This window comes from Montipora foliosa, chromosome 1 (genome assembly GCF_036669935.1).
Source record: "Montipora foliosa isolate CH-2021 chromosome 1, ASM3666993v2, whole genome shotgun sequence".
Lineage (NCBI taxonomy): Eukaryota > Metazoa > Cnidaria > Anthozoa > Scleractinia > Acroporidae > Montipora > Montipora foliosa.
This window is the reverse complement of record NC_090869.1, coordinates 69,290,800-69,309,845: the sequence shown is the minus strand read 5'-3', so window position 1 is coordinate 69,309,845 and position 19,046 is coordinate 69,290,800. Positions and strand designations below refer to the sequence as shown.

The 19,046-nt window shown below is 39.9% G+C and overlaps 1 protein-coding gene across 5 annotated transcripts in view; it reads left to right on the top strand.

Annotated features, from left to right (window-relative positions):
• The window catches only part of LOC138006861 (transforming growth factor-beta receptor-associated protein 1-like), a 30,565-nt gene extending 13,504 nt beyond the window's left edge, over positions 1-17,061 (top strand). For 3 of the 5 annotated variants that reach the window (XM_068853475.1, XM_068853487.1, XM_068853495.1), the window contains 18 exons: positions 435-530; positions 1,943-2,047; positions 2,310-2,391; positions 3,011-3,066; positions 3,163-3,204; positions 4,481-4,603; positions 5,467-5,537; positions 6,850-6,918; positions 7,236-7,308; positions 8,254-8,388; positions 11,143-11,243; positions 12,858-12,972; positions 13,364-13,453; positions 13,905-13,972; positions 14,715-14,787; positions 15,081-15,215; positions 15,771-15,826; positions 16,424-16,730. In XM_068853475.1, coding sequence (XP_068709576.1) covers positions 435-530; positions 1,943-2,047; positions 2,310-2,391; positions 3,011-3,066; positions 3,163-3,204; positions 4,481-4,603; positions 5,467-5,537; positions 6,850-6,918; positions 7,236-7,308; positions 8,254-8,388; positions 11,143-11,243; positions 12,858-12,972; positions 13,364-13,453; positions 13,905-13,972; positions 14,715-14,787; positions 15,081-15,215; positions 15,771-15,826; positions 16,424-16,589 — 1,656 coding nt within the window. In that variant the 3' untranslated portion in view covers positions 16,590-16,730. Of the gene's footprint in view, positions 1-434; positions 531-1,942; positions 2,048-2,309; positions 2,392-3,010; positions 3,067-3,162; positions 3,205-4,480; positions 4,604-5,466; positions 5,538-6,849; positions 6,919-7,235; positions 7,309-8,253; positions 8,389-11,142; positions 11,244-12,857; positions 12,973-13,363; positions 13,454-13,904; positions 13,973-14,714; positions 14,788-15,080; positions 15,216-15,770; positions 15,827-16,423 lie in introns of all 5 variants that reach the window. The other 2 variants (XM_068853482.1, XM_068853470.1) reach the window with 1 other exon arrangement.
• Positions 17,062-19,046: the final 1,985 nt, after the last annotated feature.

Below are 19,046 nucleotides of genomic sequence, written 5' to 3'. Positions count from 1 at the left end.
AATTGAGTGGGAAAACTATAGATCTTGAAATTTAAGTGGTTGTGGTATAGTCTACAGCTCCACAGAATTGACCAATTATTATGACTGACTATTAATGACAGAAAATAAAAGTACTGGTAAAGCATTGTTTATTTCACGTTCAAGATCGGTCATCTAAATTATTATGAGACAGGCACTATTAATATTTTTTGCTTAAATTATTAAGCATAAAATGTTGCTGGTTTTGACCCACATTATCAGCAAAAATCAAAATAAAATGTTTATGTATACGAATAGAGCTCAATTCCTTTACTGGTCTGGAGCAAAAATGTGGCTGCTGTGATGTCATAGAAAAACCAATTATTCTTCTTATGAAAGAAATGCAAAGTTTAAAAGTCTCTTCTTTGTTAAAACGTTTATAATGTATGGGTGAAGCAAGATATTTTTTTTGTCAGATTCAAATGTTGTTAAATGAGAAGAGGGTCAATGAAGCATTACAGCTTGCTCATGTTGCCATGGAAACCCTCACTGGACATCAGAGAGATGAGAAGGTGAGCTGTCAAGTTGATGAGACTTACATGCTGTGATGCAATGTTTAGTGGATAATTTGTGACCTCAGGAAAGGAAAGGAACTTTATTTAAGTGTCTAGTCGTTCTAGTGCTGGAGCACTAAGTAGGGATACTGCAAACTGAAATTAACAAATAATGCAAATCAAGTCAAATGTTGATTCTTGAGGAGAGGGGAAACTGGATTATCTGGAGAAAACCTCTCATTGCAGAGTAGAGAACCAACAAACTTGACCCACATATGAAGCTACCGGTAAGTCTCAGAATCAAACCCAGGCCACACTGGTGGGAGGCAAGTGCTCTGACACCACTGCACCATCCCTGCACCCAACTGATCAGTGCCATAAATAGGATTATTCGCTTACCACTACCACCAGTGTTTCCAGACTCAGTATTATGGTACATGTGGTTTGATTTTGTACATGTCGGTATTCTGTTCAGTTCTGAGATATCTTTCTCTCTTGGTAGTCTACATGTAGTTGTACTCAAAACAATATATTTAAAAAAACAACACTGGTCAACAATATTTGGTTTGATTCATTTTGCTTTAAAACATTTCAATTGATTAAAATTGCAAGAGCTCTTCTGCTAAGCTTTATTTTAATTGTCAGCTTGAGACTTAAATAGGAGATAACCCTGCAGTGGAGAAGCAATGTATCCTGGGGAGGGAGAATAGGGGTACCAACACACTAATATCCTACTCAACTTGGGAATACTTACAGTCTTTGTTACACTAAGTACAGTCTTCATTGCTCATGTGCAGACGTTCAAGAGTTTTTGGTGATTGTGAAGAACACTTCCCTCCACCAACAGTCGGCCAATGGTCGGCCAACCCTCAGTCAACAGACTACTGACAGCTATTGTTGGTTTGGCATGATATTGGGTTTTTTTTTCAAGGGTGACGTTAATTTTCATGACAACTGGATCAGCAAGGGATGGGGTTAAGGGGATGTTTTTTTGCTACCGTTTACTGCTTGTATCTTCTGTTTAGTTGAGGAGTGGGATTTGGAAGAGTCGCTGTAATGATTGAAAAAAATATAATCTCTTTATTTCATTACATACCAGTGGAAAAGTTCTATCTCAGTAATTCATTTCAATATCAAGACTGCACCATTTCAACAGTTGAGTCCTAGCCTTATAGAGGGGCAATAATTATTGTGACTTGAACCTAATTTAATGGCGTAGATCCTACGAGTCTTCTACAGCTCATTGACCAGTAACAGCATCAGAACTAGTAACCAGGTGATAGGTTGGAGGAGCACCCCAAGTCACCGTTTGAAAAAATGTCATTTCAGTCTTTATATTTTGTGCTGTTTACAAGAAAGTAGAGGCTTTTTTGAACCCACATTATTATATAATATCGGTAAACTGCTAATTTTATCTAGTTTTCTGTTAGCTCCTTAGCACCACACAACAAAAAGCTGGATTAATTTATTTGGCAGAGGGTTACTTTACAGAGGCTGCAAGTCTATTGAGAGAGGGAGGACTGGATCCAAGAGAGGTAAAGGAAATCATGTACATGTAGTGACCACAGCCTGTTGTAATTTACGTAAATAGAGGATATTACATGGCCGCGCGGGGATACGAATTTTATCTTCGAGTACTGCACTGCGCACGGTGAAGATATGATTTTTTAGTAAAAGGAGAAATCCTGGTATTTCATCAATATCTATATAATATAATAAAATATTATTATTCCAATAAGTTTTATATCATTGATAAAACATGATAATTTTTCATGTAATTTTTTTATGTATTCCCAGCTTATAATTTTGTTTCCACGGCTTCTCTCATCCAACTGGAAATACTTGCCGTCAAGGGAACTGGTTGAACTAAGTAGCCTTGGTAAGACTGTGTTGAAAAAACCTGTACTTTCTGTGATCAGGTAGTCTTGTTAGTTGTTACAGCAGTGTGATGTGGTATATGATATTTCAAATTGCATGTGTAAAAAAAACCTTAATTTATAAAAGGTATCATCATATGGCCCGCATGACCTCACACACACTTTCATTGAAAAACTGTTAGGAAAATGCCCGTTTGAGGGCTGTATGCATTAGCGCGAGCAGGGCCGGAAAGAGCTGTACAGCCCTACTAGGAACATGTACTACTCTGTGCAATATGTGATTTTAGAGGATTTCATTGCTTTTAAATGTCCAAGTTAATTATTCACAGCCAGAAAAGCAAATGCAAACAACATATTAGATAAATTTTCTGTGCAGATTTTTCTTACTTATTTTGTCCAAACATCATATTCTGAGTGCTCATGTATATTGTAAGAGCCCATACGATTATATGCTTATTGACTGAGTTTAGTTAGGGCCGGATCCGGACAGAAAAGTATTTAGCCCTGAGTCATGGTGCACAAACATTGCAGCTGTGCTCGGTCTGTACACCTTGACCTTGTGCCAAATATTTTCCTGTCCGGCCCTCCCACTCAGTCAATAAGTACATTTTGTTATTTTAGTGAAAGGCAGCAAGCAGTTTTTGGCAGAAACTGAGACTTTTCTGATGCATTACCTTGTAAGTACAGCTGACCTTGTTTAAAGTCTGTATGTGTCAGATATTAACCGAATGAATGGAATACGAAGTGAATCTGCTTCAATTTCTCTGCTGCAGGAGGAAACAAGAGATAAGGCAGATGACATGGACTACAGAGAGGTTTGTTAACAATAATGCATAACGGTGTTATTGTACATTTAGGTATTTTATTTATTTTTACATACCCTTGATTATAAGATATGTTGTTGTTTGAAGGCAACTGATCGTGTCATTACCAGCCAAACTCTTTAATTTAACACTTTGCAGTTGCTACTACGAAGATCTTAGCATCATCCATATGTCCATCCAAATAGATTTTGATATTAAGTCTTGTGAAATGTTGCCTCCCACTTCTTACAAATTACAGTTGATAATAATATAATTATTGTCACAAACTATCCCCCACACCTAACATAAACAGTTATGATAACCCTTAAATGCCAGCACCAACGTAGTTATTATTAAAAGATAATTTATGCTTAGACTTAGTGAGACAGGTGATGATCTTTAATATTGGGTGTGTATGTAGTCATCTGTGTTTTTTGGACATAATTATTATAATATTATTGTTTATTGAGCACATTGGAAACTTTAACCTTGAACTGAAAATCCAGGTGCTTTAGGCAAGTTATAAACATGGTGGCTGCCACCTTCTCAGCTACCTCATTTTGTCAAATAAACCGTATCAAATATTTCAGAGTTAATAAGCTTGAAAATATCTACCTTCACCTTGTTTCAAGTTTGCTAATGCAAACAGAGAGAGAAACTTTTTCCTTTTGTGGATAAATAACCCCTGTGTCTGTGCATTTTGTAGGTCTGGCCCCTGGTTGTTCAAAGGGTGGATAACTTTATCCAGTGGTTGATAAGTCACTATCCAGAGCATAACAAATACTTCATGTTAAATGATCGCGAAGATTTTCTTACACACTTTTTGACTAGACCTGCATATTCACAGTTAATTAAGGGCAATTATTTTTTCTCTGCATTTGCATCAAGCATGGTGTGAGGTTAGGGTTAGGGTTGAGAGAGGAAGGGAGAGAAAAAAAAAATCGTTTACCAGCTAACGGTTCGTCCATATAGCGAAAAACTGTGACCTCGGTCTTGAAAAAGCTGCCCTTGGCCTGTGGCCTTGGGGAGCATTTTCAAGACCTCTGTAACAGTTTTTTGCTATACGGACCTCCCAACTGGCAAATAACATATATATACTAAAATCTTTGCAGATATTGAAACTGACCAATAATATTATTCTAATGTATCCACTTGATAAAGTTATCTGGCCTTTTGTCACCTGGGGCTTGATGTTTGACCTGAGCCCATCACCATGATTCCATGATCATTTCATTGACAATTTCAAAACGATTATCACTATTTTGCGGCTGGTTTTTGCCTTTTACAGGAGGTTGATACTGCACTTGTAAAATTGTACTCTGAAATGAATTCTCCATCACTTCAAGATTTTGTGTCAAATGAAAATTCTTGTACATTTCAAGATACTATCACATGGCTCCAGAAATATGAGGTAAGTAAACAGAAAGAATCAAATGAAAATTAGGGTTTCATCTAGAATTATTGGCCATTACAGTAAATCAATACCCTCCTCCAAAAAAAAGGCAAACAAATTAATTATAAAGGATTCCATAAGAGTGGCCACATGCTATAGAAATTGTCATCAGTCCAGTTAGTATAATTATGCAATTTGTAAAATTAATTATGTTTCAATGGAAAACAAGCTAATGTAGAATACTTGTTTGCTTTAGCTTCAAAAATTTTCATCAGAGACTGTGGGGGAAGGAAAGGCTTTTTATTTTCAGATTGACTTCCCCATTATTTAGGAAATGGTGCAGTTATTGCCTCTCTTTTGAGTGAGTTTGGGTTGCACCACTCCTCAAATGATGGTTGTGTATAAACATGTTATTATGGCTTGCCACGTAGCTTTGTTTTTTATTTTCTTTGTGTACCGAGCGACTCTTTGGTGAGAGCACTCACCTTCCACCAATGTGGCCCAGGATCAATTCCCGGATTCTACACCATATGCGGGTTGAGTTTTTTGGTTCTCTACTCTGCTTTGAAAGGTTTTTCCCCGGGTGCTCCAGTTTCCCCTCCCCTCAAAAACCAACATTTGATTTGACTTGTTCTGATTTCAGTTGATTTGTAGTCTTCCCAATATTTAGTAGAGCACCCGTGCTCGGCTAAATAATCTTGAGACTTAAATAAAGTGATGATGATGATGATGATGATTATTATTATTGTTATTATTCCATTGAGCTTCAGTTATTTAGTAAGAGATAAAACAAGACTAAGCTTAAGGCCGATTGCAATAATTTGTGATTACTAGGAGATTGGTAAGGACAAAGGCCATTTTGAGATGTTTTATTGTTGCAGAGACACCATTCATTGGCCCTGTTTTATTGTTATCACAATCAACTGACTCAGGCAATAGCTGTTTGGAAAAGGTTTGCTTCTAAGTTCCCATTGTATAAAGTAATGTTTAGTAGTACATTGCTGAGTGCCCGGCAATCTTGGCTTCAAGATTCTTTGATCCAAACCTATTTCTCTATCTGTCATTGTTATTTGCTAATGACAAGGAATATTGAGTGGGCTTTCCGCAGTCTGTCCCCTTCCAAAATGTTTTAAGCTGTATCTGTATTCTGGAGAGAAGTTAACCCTTCTAGAACTTTACTAAGCACTATTCACGAGGTTAACAGGCAACCAAAATGGCAGTATACCCATGAAGGTCTCTTGCTCATCTTATGTCTATCATCGATTGTAATAAAATCTTAATTGGCTTAGAAGAAAATTAATGTATAATGAACTTTATTTAACTGTTGAGTGTCTTTTTGGGGACACTTATGAAATCAACTCTATCAAGTCATAAGTTGGTGTTTGAGGAGAGGGGTAAACCAGAGTACCCGAAGAAACATCTCTCTGAGCAGAGTAGAGAACCAACAAACTCAACCCACATTTCGGCCAACTTGGGGAGGCAGTGCGGTCCGGTTGTTGGGACGCTTCAGGGGCACCCAACGTCAATTTTCGGCAAATATCTGTTCGGAAGACGATTTGAGATCTAGAATCTTCGGAACATTTGTTGTAAAATTTCTTGCCTGCATGCCTGTCCTAGGATTCTCGAACATCTACAAAAAGTATGATTGCCCATTTTAAAAGGGTTTTTTACCCTAAAAGGGTCACCTAGAATTTACGGGAGCCTTTTTTTCTGGCTGAAATTTTCGGAAAGGTAAGTTTTAATCCCTATAATTCTCGGATCACTAGACTTTCAGCTAGGAAATTTGAACAGATGAAAAATTTTTAGGGGATAAAAATATGCCTATAACTACCACTAAATACCAAAATACGTTCAACATTTTAAGTGGTTTTGAACTATATTCTCGTTGGGTGCGCCCTGACGCTTGCCTTGGGATCCGGAGTTCCCTGGTCAAGACTGGTTCTGACCACTCGTTGAATTTGTTTCTCTGCTTTACTTGTAAATTGCCAACTGGTTTGCCTCCTGCCAGTTGGGATTCTTAACAGTTATTGTTGTCGTTGTGTTCTGTCGTTTCGTTGACTCTGTTTCATTGGCCCTGAAAAGCCCCTATCACTGGGGAGTGGTCAATTAAGTCTTGGAATCAAACCTTGGCCTCATTGGTGGGTGGGATGCAAATGGTCTCATCTCTGCACTTTTCTTGCTTCCCTATGTATGCTAGCACGTTTTAGAAAAATATGTACAGCGTCGAGTGTAATGCCATTGTTTTAATTTCATTGACTTTTCAGGATTATTCAAGGAGAAATACGGGATTTGAACTTTCTTGGAATGGAATATGTTGTTAAGTTTCTTTCAAAGTAAGGCTTGCAAGATTTCTGAATTGTTATTTCCAACCGATGATTTTGCCATTTTCATGGTTTTCACGTGATAAGATAACGAGTTTTAAACTCATCGTGTGACATGTTCTTTGCCAGTGTTTATCTGCTCTGTAAACCGTTATTGACTGACTAAAATTATCATGGATAATTGCCTCTTGCAAAAAAGCTTTGCTAAAACGTTTTGCAGAAGCTTATTGCAAACACTAAACGGTCATATTCCCTAAAAAGTTGCTTGTTAATAACCGTGCATTAGTGTTATCAAAACCCAAAACAGCTTCTTTTGCGCTTTTTTAAAGTTTACAGGATCCTGAACTTATTTGGAATCAAGTACCTTGGCTTATGGAGAAAAATCAAGATATTGCAGTCAAGGTAAACAAATGTGACTGTTGAATGAAAATTGTTGAAGAATCGACATGAAGGCTTCATCTCTCTCTATTTTATTAACCGGGGTTAACTTTTGTCATCTCCTTTATAACAATATAGCGAGATAAAGTGAAGCTATGATCCTCGAAGTTATGAACGCAATTTTTGCAATTGCGTAAAGAAGCCTGAAAAATTCAGGACTTCAACGGGGTTTGAACCCGTGACCTCGCAATACCGGTGCGACGCTCTAACCAACTGAGCTGTGAAGCCACTGACGTTGGGAGCTGGTCATTTGTGGGTTCCAATGTTCCCGTGAGGAATGAATCAACGATAAAATGATATATGAATTTTGCAAAAATTGCGTTCGTAACTACGAGGATCATAGTTAGCTTCACTTGATTTCATATCCGCAGTTCATATATGATCCATTTCATATATCATTTAATCGTTGATTCATTCCTCATGGGAACATTAGAACCCACAAATGACCAGTTCCCAACGTCAGTGGCTTCATAGCTCAGTTGGTTAGAGCGTCGCACCGGTATCGCGAGGTCACGGGTTCAAACCCCGTTGGAGTCCTGAATTTTACAGGCTTCTTTGCGCAATTGCAAAAATTGCGTTCATAACTGCGAGGATCATAGCTTCACTTGATTTCATATCTACAGTTCATGTATGATCAATTTCATATATCATTTCATCATTAATGTAGCGAGAATGGACCATTTCAACAATTTCACTTGTGTGGACAATGATATAATATTGTCACTCGATCTACTGGAGCTCCAACGTGTCAGTTATAGCTCATTGGTAGAGTATCCAAACTTGCAATCGGAAGAAAATCTCTCCATTTTAATGAATTTTATTGTCATCGTTATTATCATCATCATCATCATCATCATCATCATCAAGCTTGCAATATTTTAAAATAAATTCATTTCATTTCTTTCTCAGGTTTTCACAAACCGACCAGATGAGCTTTGTAACGATGAAAAAATGAAACCTGACTTGATAGTGGAATACCTTCAGAGATTTCCTGTGTCATTACGGCTTTACCTCGAGCATCTTGTGTATAGCAGAAAATTTAAGGTATAGTCTGTCTTTCAATGACCTAGAAATGCGTTTATGTCACCATAATATTTTACTTTCATCCAGACGCAAGCGCTTTCTAGAAGAAAGGAACAGAAAGGTTTTGAACCAAAATGTAATCCCTTTGCCTCTCTTTGGGTTTCACTGTCAACCTTCAGCGTTGTTTTCATTTAAAAATGCCTTTAACTTTCACGTTGTTATATTTCAGAAAGCGAGCAAGCGCTCAAACGCAAAACTGACCGTGTCTGCTCCTCTCAATTGATAACCCTTGCGTCAGGGTTTTCGTTTGAGGCCGGACGTTTCGCCCGGTTTGGTGGTAAAATCTTAGGCCTAACGTTAGCTTTAATGAATGTTTAGGGTTGTGTTTTGTACCTGCAACCATCACCCCGTGTTTTCCACAGACCCAGGCAACCCGTATTTTCCACAGGCCCCGTCACCCCGTGATTTTAATAAACCCCGGGACCCCTTGTTTTCCGCAGACCCCGGCACCCCGCGCCCCGTCTTTTCCAACAAACCGTTTCGTCCGGTTGTTTACCATTTCACGTCCGGTACTTTGACACTACTGATAAATTTTGAGATTGGTTGGCTTCTTTTTTATTTCCTTTTTGGACTTAAATTTCTCAGGAAGTAATGGGCTGAAGTAAGACAAGACAATCGTGCAAATAAATGCCTCAAACTAACAAGAAGTCACATCGCCTTATTTTGCTTACTAAACGGAATAATCGAGCCGATGGCGTTTTATTCACGCGATAGTTTAGTTTTCTTTTTTATACTCCAATCTCAAGAATGTACACAGCATTTCTGAGTCCCAATGCACTTCCATGCAATCAGCCTTAAGCCCCGTTCAAACGGTCATGATAGTTGATGATAGTTGATGATAGTTTCAACTATCATTCACTATTATTGATTATCATGTTTGCGATCAAACGGTCCATGATAGTTCATGATAGTTGACGAAATCGCGCAATGTGCTGGCGTAGCTAACTGGTACCTAGTCTCCTACCGCGCGCAATTGTAAACAAATATGGCGGGGATTTGAATTTCGTGACGAAAATGGCTGTGTATCAGCCGAGAAGAGCAGCTATTGCCAGTTCTTTCTTCGCTTTTCCAGTTACATCCCGATTGTGGTAGTCATCGCAAAAAATGTTCCCCAAACATGGCCGTGCCTCGTACTCATCTATTAGGTTGCATATCAAACTACTACTCCACTTCTCGTTGTCTGGTTTTTTAGCTTTTTTAGCTTTTTTCACTTTCTCGCTTTCAGCGTCACTGTCGTCCGAATATTCGTCCAATTATTGTTTTGTTGTTCCTCACAGGACGATGGCAAACTTGCGGTAGCCATATTGCATTGAGCCCGCCTTGGTTACCCCCGCTGACCGAAAAACTATCATGCACTATCATCCGCTCGGTCAAACGGAAAAAACTATCATGAACTATCATGTCGAATTTGAACATGTCCAAACTGCATGATAGTTGATGATAGTTGATGATAGTGAATGATAGTTCGTGTTCAAACGTGCGTGATAGTTGAAACTATCATCAACTATCATCAACTATCATGACCGTTTGAACGGGCCTTTTTACAACCGAAAAGAACCTTCGTCCGGTACTTTCATTATCAGATCCAGTACTTTTGAAAAGCTATCGAAAACCCTGTTGCATTAACATGACATCCAAACAAACTGCACAAAGTCACTCAGGAGATAACAAATCCGTGGTGCGCATTCGAACAAATTCTATTGAGAATTTGGATTACGGCGGCACATTGTGGCAATATGGAGCTTACGAAACGACGACGCCGACGGCAACGACGACGCTACAAAACAATAGGTTTAATCAGCAAAAACAATGGCTCTGCACGCTCTGCACGTGCCTTTTACATTTGTGTACATTTCTTTGCCGTCATCTCCGAAAGGCCGGGACACACTAGGCGACAAGTCGCAGCGACATGTCTCTGCGACAAGTTGCTCCATGTGTACTACTTGCAAAACACGTCGCTGCGACACGACGCCTGTTCGGAGCACACGCAGTGATCTCGTATGAGGGGGAATGTAAACTAGTTTTCTAATTCAATATGGCTGACCATATGACGCTCTCTCATTGGTTCATTTATATTTTGTCGCAGTGACTTGTTGCCGGAAGTGTACACACGATGCGACAACGCTGCTGTCGCTAAGTTTGTCGCTGCGATAAATGATCGCGGCGACAAAATTCTGCCGCAGCGACAATGATTTTCATAAAATTAACCGTGTCACACAAGGCGATTTGTTGCGGCGACTTGTCCCTGCGACGTGTCGCAGCGACTTATCGCCTAGTGTGTCCCGGCCTTAAATGACGACGTGAAATGACCAAATTCAAGGTTCTGTGGAGGACGTTAGCACATGACGATGAATTTTCAGTTCTCTCTCTACGCTTCCAACTCACTCATACCAGTTAAATTCCTCGACAGTTACTACACATTTTGAACGCGAAACTACACGAAGTAGTTTCTTAGTGATATGAATAACGCGAACTTGTATTTTTAAATAAAGTCCTCGTAGCCGTCGTCGTCCTCGTTTCGTAAGCTCCCTATTAATACAACCGACGGCGTGGAAATGTTTTGAAGAAAGGCGGTAAATTCTGGGAAATGCAAAAGCCAATTTTGAACCTGTGTAATATTGAACCAGCGACAGCAATGTTTTTGAGGATGCACTTCGCCTCTGCTGTGAATTTCTTACCCCCACAAATCTCTTGTTTTCTGTTTGCTTTTATCAGAAAGAGAAGTACCACACACATCTGGCGCTCCTTTATCTTGAACAAGTCTTTAAAATGAGAAGAGAGCCATCTAGTTCCATCGATAGTATAAATAATCAGAGGTAGGTTTGAAGTGACAACTTGATGCACGTGAACTGTGGGCGTGAAAGTTATGAGACCTATTCCAACGTGAATTATCGAATGCAGGCCGGATAACCGGAAGCTGGTCGTTTCGCCCGATAGCGTATTCGTCGGAGGCCCGTTCGCCCAAACTAGAGCCCGCTCGCCCAAGTCCGTACGCCCCATACGAAATAACAGAGGTTAGAGCAAACAAAATTTAAAGTTGAGCGATAACCATTTACAGACCACCGTAATATTTGCCTGAATTTAAACTAACTGTATTTCGATCAGAATATGGCACATAATCTGTGTTTGCTGGAGCCCAATACAAGGGGCGAACAACTCCGATACTAAGCCCTATGTCTCGGCATTTTACGCTACTTTTTAGACTACCTTTCCCGTGAAAAAACAAAGGCAGTTCCGGTTCGGTGACGCTATGATGTCAAGTCACTTTCTTGTGATTGGTCATCGTGCTCCTGCGGGAGTGTATTTCGCGGGAAATTCAATGTAAAAATAAATCGGTCTGTGAAAAAACGCCGTGACAGGAATATGAGGGTATTTTTCGCTCCTAGTCATGAGCTCCTGGTGTTTGATAACATAACAAAGAACAAACTACCGGTTTATTTTGCGTGTCAGTGTGCATAATACAGGCATGTGCCAATTGCTTTCTTTATCATCTTAACCCTTTAAGCCCCGAGGGGTTCCCCATTGACGAGTAAAATCGTCTGGCGTTAGACAGAGTAAAATCTATAAGTGCCATTTGGCACTCTCGGGGCTAAAAGGGTTAAACGGGGACATAGTTTTTTTCACGCTGTTAGCTTAACCCTTTAAGCCCCGAGGGGTTCCCCATTGACGAGTAAAATCGTCTGGCGTTAGACAGAGTAAAATCTATAAGTGCCATTTGGCACTCTCGGGGCTAAAAGGGTTAAAGAAGTCAGGCGAACACCTTATCAGTTCGGGCGTCTGGGCGAAAGGGGTTTCCAGTTCGGGCGAACTGGCGTCGGGCGAATAGTCTAGCGGGCAAAACTACCACAATTTGCGCAACCTAAGAAAATGCCCACAGATACGCACTAAACAAAGCTTGAGACATACCTCTACAGGCACTCGACTAAATAACAAAAGCTAAAAAAAGTCCATAGCGGGGAAACGCGAGGAACGGTAACTGATTTAACAATCCACATGCATGGAAACTGCAAGGACCCAATAAATGATACACTCTGTTGACAGGAACTTTGATAATTTACTTTGCTCTCACAACAAACAAGGGGCAACTCGGTCGCAAGGAAGGTAGTGGGTCACATGATCAAAAAATCGCGAATAAAAGATTAAAAAGGGAACAACACAGCGACGGAATGTTACTTTCTCCTGTTCACCTGGAAGCCGCTTCTACCACTACATTTGATGACCCCGTCCTGCGGACTGGAGATAAATCGATCATTGACGAGATACGCTACCTACTCTGGTGATCTTTCCCCCTTTTCACTCAAGTGATAGTGACATAAAAAAACTGCTAGGTGTTTGTTACTTTTTTCAAGAGGGAGCTGCGTTCTGTTGGTGTAACAAACAGCCACTTTGCTTTTTGTAAAATTTCGTTGTTTGTTTGTTTGGGTTTTTAGGGCCAAGCTGCGTCACATGTTGGAATGGTCGTCGCTGTATAGAGTAACATTTTTGTTGTCTAAAATTAACGATGATTCGGATTTGGATGCTGAGGCAGCAATTCTTTATGGAAAGGTCAGTATTTTTTCAAAGGTATTTTCCAAATGGTTCAATGAGATCACTTTAACTTCTTCAGTTCTGAAGGCCAGTTGTTGTGGTGGTAATAAGTTGATTTATCCGGAGGAAGCAGTACACTTGACTATCAATAGAAATTTTGGCCTTACTTTGGGTTTGGAAGTCTCGTGCCCCTTTAACCTTTAATTATAACTTTTAAGTTACAATTCGAAAATTAAAATTTTCGAAAGAAGACTTCGCGTTTGATTCGTTTTGAAAACAAGTCTTGGGTGACGGCGCAATGACTTTCCCGAGTATCTTCTGTCGTTCATTTAATTTAATGTCTCTTTTCTATTGAAATTACGTTTTCTTATGTAGACCTATCGTCACAAATTGGTGCTTTGTGTTTCAGATGGAGCAGTACAGTAAAGCTCTAAAGATTTTAGTCTACAAACTGGGAGATTATGCAGAAGCTGAAAGATTTTGCGAGCTCCATTCGAGGGTAATTTCAGACAGGATTCTTTTAGGAATATGTTTGGCTCTTCACTTTATCAGAACCTTATATAACTTGTTCTCTTTCCAAACGTACACGTGAGGCTGTGTATGCAGGCGGTTGTGACAAGTGGTGCGTGCGCACGCACCTAAGTACTGAAATGCACAATCTCGTCCCCAGAGTCCGCTTTTCGTTTGGTCAGCACCAAGAACACGGACTCTCGTCACTTCCAATTTATGCGTAGTCGTAGTGAAGGTCCATTTTTGTAACCGTTGACAATCGCTGTTGTTTCAAATTTCTGAGCGTGCATAGACCAGCCGGAAGTCCATGATTTGCGGACTTCGTGCCTTGGAAAAGGCCAGAGTCCGTCTTCGTGGTGCGGACCAAAAGAAAAGCAAACTCTGTGGACGAGAATGTGAAATGCACAATGTGTTACGGTGGCGTCTTTGCTATGTTACAGGACAAAGACTGGAACTCCCGAACAAAACTTTTTCAAAGTTTGCTAGAGGTGTATCTTAAACCCGATGGGTAAGTCACGTGGAATAACGAGAAGATTTTCTTGTACACAATTTACTGAGGCTGCTTTTTTTTGGGGAAAATCCGAAAACGGATTCTTGAATCCAAAAACGGATCATGAATCCAAAGTATCCACACTCGAGGAGGATACTTGGGATCAAATCAAAATCCGGATTTTTGAGATTCACCACTTCAGCGTTTTTTGGGAAGGGATTTGAAAAATGTATTTTTGACAAGCGCTTTTATATGCAAAAATGATGCATAACAGCTACCGTACATGACAGTTTAGCCTAAATGATTTTCTCGCGCCATTATTACCATTCGATCGAAGACACGAATAACTGGAAAATAGTTAGGTTTCCTGCAAATTTCACACCAGAAATTACACAACAATAATATTGTTAGCACCTTTCCTACAGCTAAAAAAGTAAACTGAAAAAAAAAACCGTCTGCAATCGATTTGTTCCTTAGAACGCATGTTGGAAGTAATTTTTTTCCATCGATCTCTAAGGTTTTTTTTCTGATGGCATTTTCATTGAAGAATTTCTCCAAAACAAACTAGTTAACCGCAATTTTTTTTTTTTTGGAAATTGCACGCAACTTTGGGTTTGTTGTTTGCATTGTCATGGCAAATAATCCTTTTTCGGATTTTGCGTTGTTTTTTGACGCTGAAGAATTTGTTTCTTCCCCCGAAATTCTTTCGTTTTGTTAGTTTTGTTGCAGAAGTCAAACGTGTTTACTTTTCTCCCTGTAGAGACCGCGAACCGTTTGTCAGACCAGCGGTCGCTCTTCTCAATTCACACATGGCTGATTTTGACACAGTCGAGGTAATCAGTGTAGCGAATTCTTACTGCACATAAAATGATTTGTTACGTTTTCTCGTGAAGTCGCATGGCAGAGTTTCGTTGATCGCTAGCTTATCTTTGCGGCCCACCTTATTCTCACCTTTTTACCTGGTTTAATTAGTGAGAAATCATCATCTTTGCATCTTTTGTTCTGTTTCGTAGCCTTTAAATCAACTGAACACACCTGGATTCTGTACAAATTTTCTAATAAATGCTTTTAAACCATCATTGTGTACTCAGAAACTGATTTTAAGATTTTAATCTTTGTTTATCAGGTGGTTAAGCTTATTCCTGACGAATGGTCAATTGGTCTCATTTCTCAGTTTCTGAGTGGCTCAGTGCGGTTAAGCCTTCATAAGAGCCGCACTTCAAAGATTTTAAGCGGTTTAGCGTTGGGTGAAAACCTGAAGGTTGGTCTGGTGACTTGTTTTTCTAAACTTTGCTCCCCGTTTCTCAAACTACCTTTCTTTTTGACAGGAATTCGGGATATAACATGTTCTCTTTATCACCATACGAATTTCTACCTGCAAATATATCGTCCTTTTCGTTCCACCAGTCAGAATGCAGCACCAAAGCAAGGCAAATGTGGCTTAACATTGCAAAATTCCAATTCGATCCGGAAAACAAAGACACATGTTAAACGAGCTCCTGAGCGGTACTAAGGTGTTCCGCGGGTAAACAAATTACATTTGCAAATTACATTTTACTACCCCGCTGGTAGAGTTTTCATTGTTCAGTGGCAGCGCAATACATTCGCAGCTTTTCTGCTAACGTGAAACTCTTAGCCTCATCCCTTACATGAACCACACTGACGTGGACAATATGCAATGTTGTCCCATGAAAATACCACTCGCCCCAAATTTTTGAGCATTAAAAAGATATTTCACCATTCCTATCCTGGCTCACTTTATCATTCTCCAGGTTCCATACCGTTTCGATACTCTTTCTGAATTCTTTTATTTCAGCTGAAAACCTCGTATATGATATCTCACAAGGCTCGTCTTTTGGTGACGGAAGAAAGGTAACGTGAGGCTTGTTCAACACTTCTTAAAAAAATCCCCCAAATAATCTGACGAGTGCGGGACAAACACGTGCGCTTGCTCGTTATGGCTGGCACTCCCAGATGAAAGGGAGTCTGCAAGGAGGAACTTCTTGCAGTCTCACTTTTTCTTTCATTCTTCAAGACTAACGGCTTTAAGGAGTTTGCGGTATTTCCTTATTGCAGAAAGTTGTGTGATACCAGCATCCCATAAACCTCTGCCTCTGCATGGCAGGCTAGCCCTTAACATAAGGATCCTACTGTATTCAGCCTTGGGAACTCTTCCGTTTGAAGGCTTTTCAGGTGAAATACGCTTTGAAACCAACCTCCAAGCACAGCAAAATTAGTAGAATCGCCAAATGTGTTATTCTCTACTTTCACAAGTCCCATAACACACCTCTTCTTTCCCTCTTCTTACCCCCCCCCCCCCCCCACCACCTCTTCATGTCCCAGGAGAAATTGCAAATAATGATTATGCAAAATTTGGACTTCATGGCCCTTATCTTGAGTGTTTCTTGGAAGTTTTTGAAGTAATTAGGGAAATCACACTCAATGAGACGTCTTTTTTGCTTTCCACAGGTTGTGTCAAGCTTGCAGGCGGCCCTTCAATGATCCTGCGGTTGCTCGTTACCCCAATGGCGTGACAACACATATACACTGTGCAAGAAATAAGAACGTTTGTCCCGTTACAGGTCACGTTTTCTCATTCCTGGAACAAACGAATGAATCTCCAAAGAATGAATGAATATGCCGTTCAGCGTCGCCATCCTCATAAGCTTGTCCACTAAGCGAAGGGTAAAGAGACTCCACTGAAGTCACTTAGTTTTCTTCCTCAACGAGATTGCGCGACAATTCAAAATGCATTTGAGGCAAATGAATCTTCTTCCACAACAACTTAAAACGGTTGCCGAAGTTGCATCTTAACAATTCGTATAAAACGGAAACAGAATTTAAAAAAGATCTTGGATATTTTAGAATTTTTTATTCAAATTTGTAAATGTGATTTATTTTTTACATGTCCAAAAAATCCTATAGCCTTTTTCTTCGCAATATGCAAGAGTGAAGCTTTAATACAAAGATCGTCTTTGACGAGCGTTTACAGCCAATGCTTACACGCGATAGTGAAAATACAGGAAAATATTGTATATTTAACGAAAACCGAAATCACGACCCAAAACTGGCTTAAGCATAAACTCGAAATAAAAGTTGCAAAGATATACATGACTGGAACTGGAGAGGAGGAGAGTCGAATAACTTTTAAACAGAAAACAGCGGTTTCTAATGTTGCAGCAAGGGCGTAGCTAGGAGGTTGTCCTTGGGTGCCCTTGACTGCCCCCCCCCCCCCCTCCCCCTTTTGCCTCTGTTGCAGAGATTTAAGTGAAATAACACTTGAAGTGTTGTTGCATACATGAACCCTCTATAGTAATGAACTACAGGGACGAAATTGAGAGAAGTAATCGTCGCACTTAGCTGCAATATAAGCAATTGCCTCTTCTGGACACCTGAGTGGCTTCATAGCTCAGTTGGTAGAGCATTACACCGACATCGTGCAGGTCATGAGTTCGAATCCCCGGTTCGAATGCCTTGAAGCCACCTAAACTATTCAGGTGTCTGGAAGAGGCAATGTTCATGTCTGCCTCCTCTTCAAAGCGAGTCTAAGTGCAACGTCTTGTGATGGTAATTAGTACTACTGAATAAAAACTAATTTTCATAAGAAAAACTTTCGCACTTAGACTCGCTCTAAAGAGGAGGCAGGTTACTTGTCTCAATTTCGTCTTGAACCCGCACTTCAAACATTCTTATTTCGAACTACAAGAGTTGCATCCCAGAGACAACACTGACTGGTTGAACACTTCAGTAATTTAAGCAGAAAATAAAAGCACACAAACGAGAGATGTTCTTCTTCTTTTTCTTCTTCCCGTGAAGCTCTCACCTCCTCATAAGCAGATTCTTGTTCGCGTGCAGTTTAAGACATAAGAAATGCAGGTGTAAACATGAAATAAATGTGCAAGAATAAAACCAAACAGTGTCAAATGAATGCAAGTGAGGGTTAATAATTATAGAACATTTGATCAGCGCCTATCTATCATTGAGGTATACCCACAACCGCCTCTTGAATGTTCCTGGACTTGGGGCCAGCACAACAGAGTCTGGTAGTTTATTCCAATCGAGAATCGTCCTCGGGAAAAATACATTTGATGGTATAAGTACGAGGAAAAAGAGCACTTTAAACGTATTACAATTAAGGTGTCTGGAGGATCTAGTCCTTGTGAGCGAAAGTTCTTGTGTGCTTTTGTAGGTTATCAAGCTCACGTTTTTAGGAATCACCAAGAATAGTCAGCTATACAATGGCAGCAATGGTGTCGTCCGCGAACAGCCTAACGTTGGAGACTAAGGATTCCGGAAGGTCATTAATCATGTGTAGAGAAGAAATAAGAAGAAAGTGAAAGTTTCGTTGTATCAGTAGCAAAATAAGGCAGAAAAGTATTCACCTCTAAATTTTCGATGACTCTCAGTCCATCCTGATCACAGAGTGACCTTGACCTCTGAGAGGCTCGGAACATACTACGCAACTCGCAAAATATCCGCGCGTATTGTATGTTAAACCATCGAATAAGATGTATGTACAGCATACGAAAACTGAGCGAAAGGAACATCGTCTGTAGCGCCAAAAATGCCTGTTCCTTTGTCATAATTTGAAATACTGTCTAAAGATAAAAGAAGTTGCTCCAACTAATAGAAAAGTTGCACAAAAGATGCCGAGCATCTTATTTATAGCCTCAAGCCCGCTGTACACTAACACAAAAATCCAGCACGCACGTCTCTGGACATCGCATATCTGGCTCAGCACTCCAAGTATGTGTCCTGAGTAAAAGGGGTTTTTTGGGACCGACCCATATTTGTGAGTTTTCAAACAAAAAGAAGATGTGAGAAAGGTAACGACTTAATTTCGGGGAAGTACAAAGAGTGATAAACATTGATTTTGCTCGCACGGATTTTTAGTTTCAATTCTTGAGTTTCCATCCACAGGAGAGGCTTTCTAACCGCGTGAGAGTAAAATACACTTTACTCGTTTCTGCCCCTTGCTACTCGACTCTTTTTGCAACTTAATACTTTTTTTTTTACTTATAGATGGCTTCTTCTGAATTAGGAAGCGCACTCATTCGACGACGAACGGACCAAAAAAAGGGGACGTAGAGCG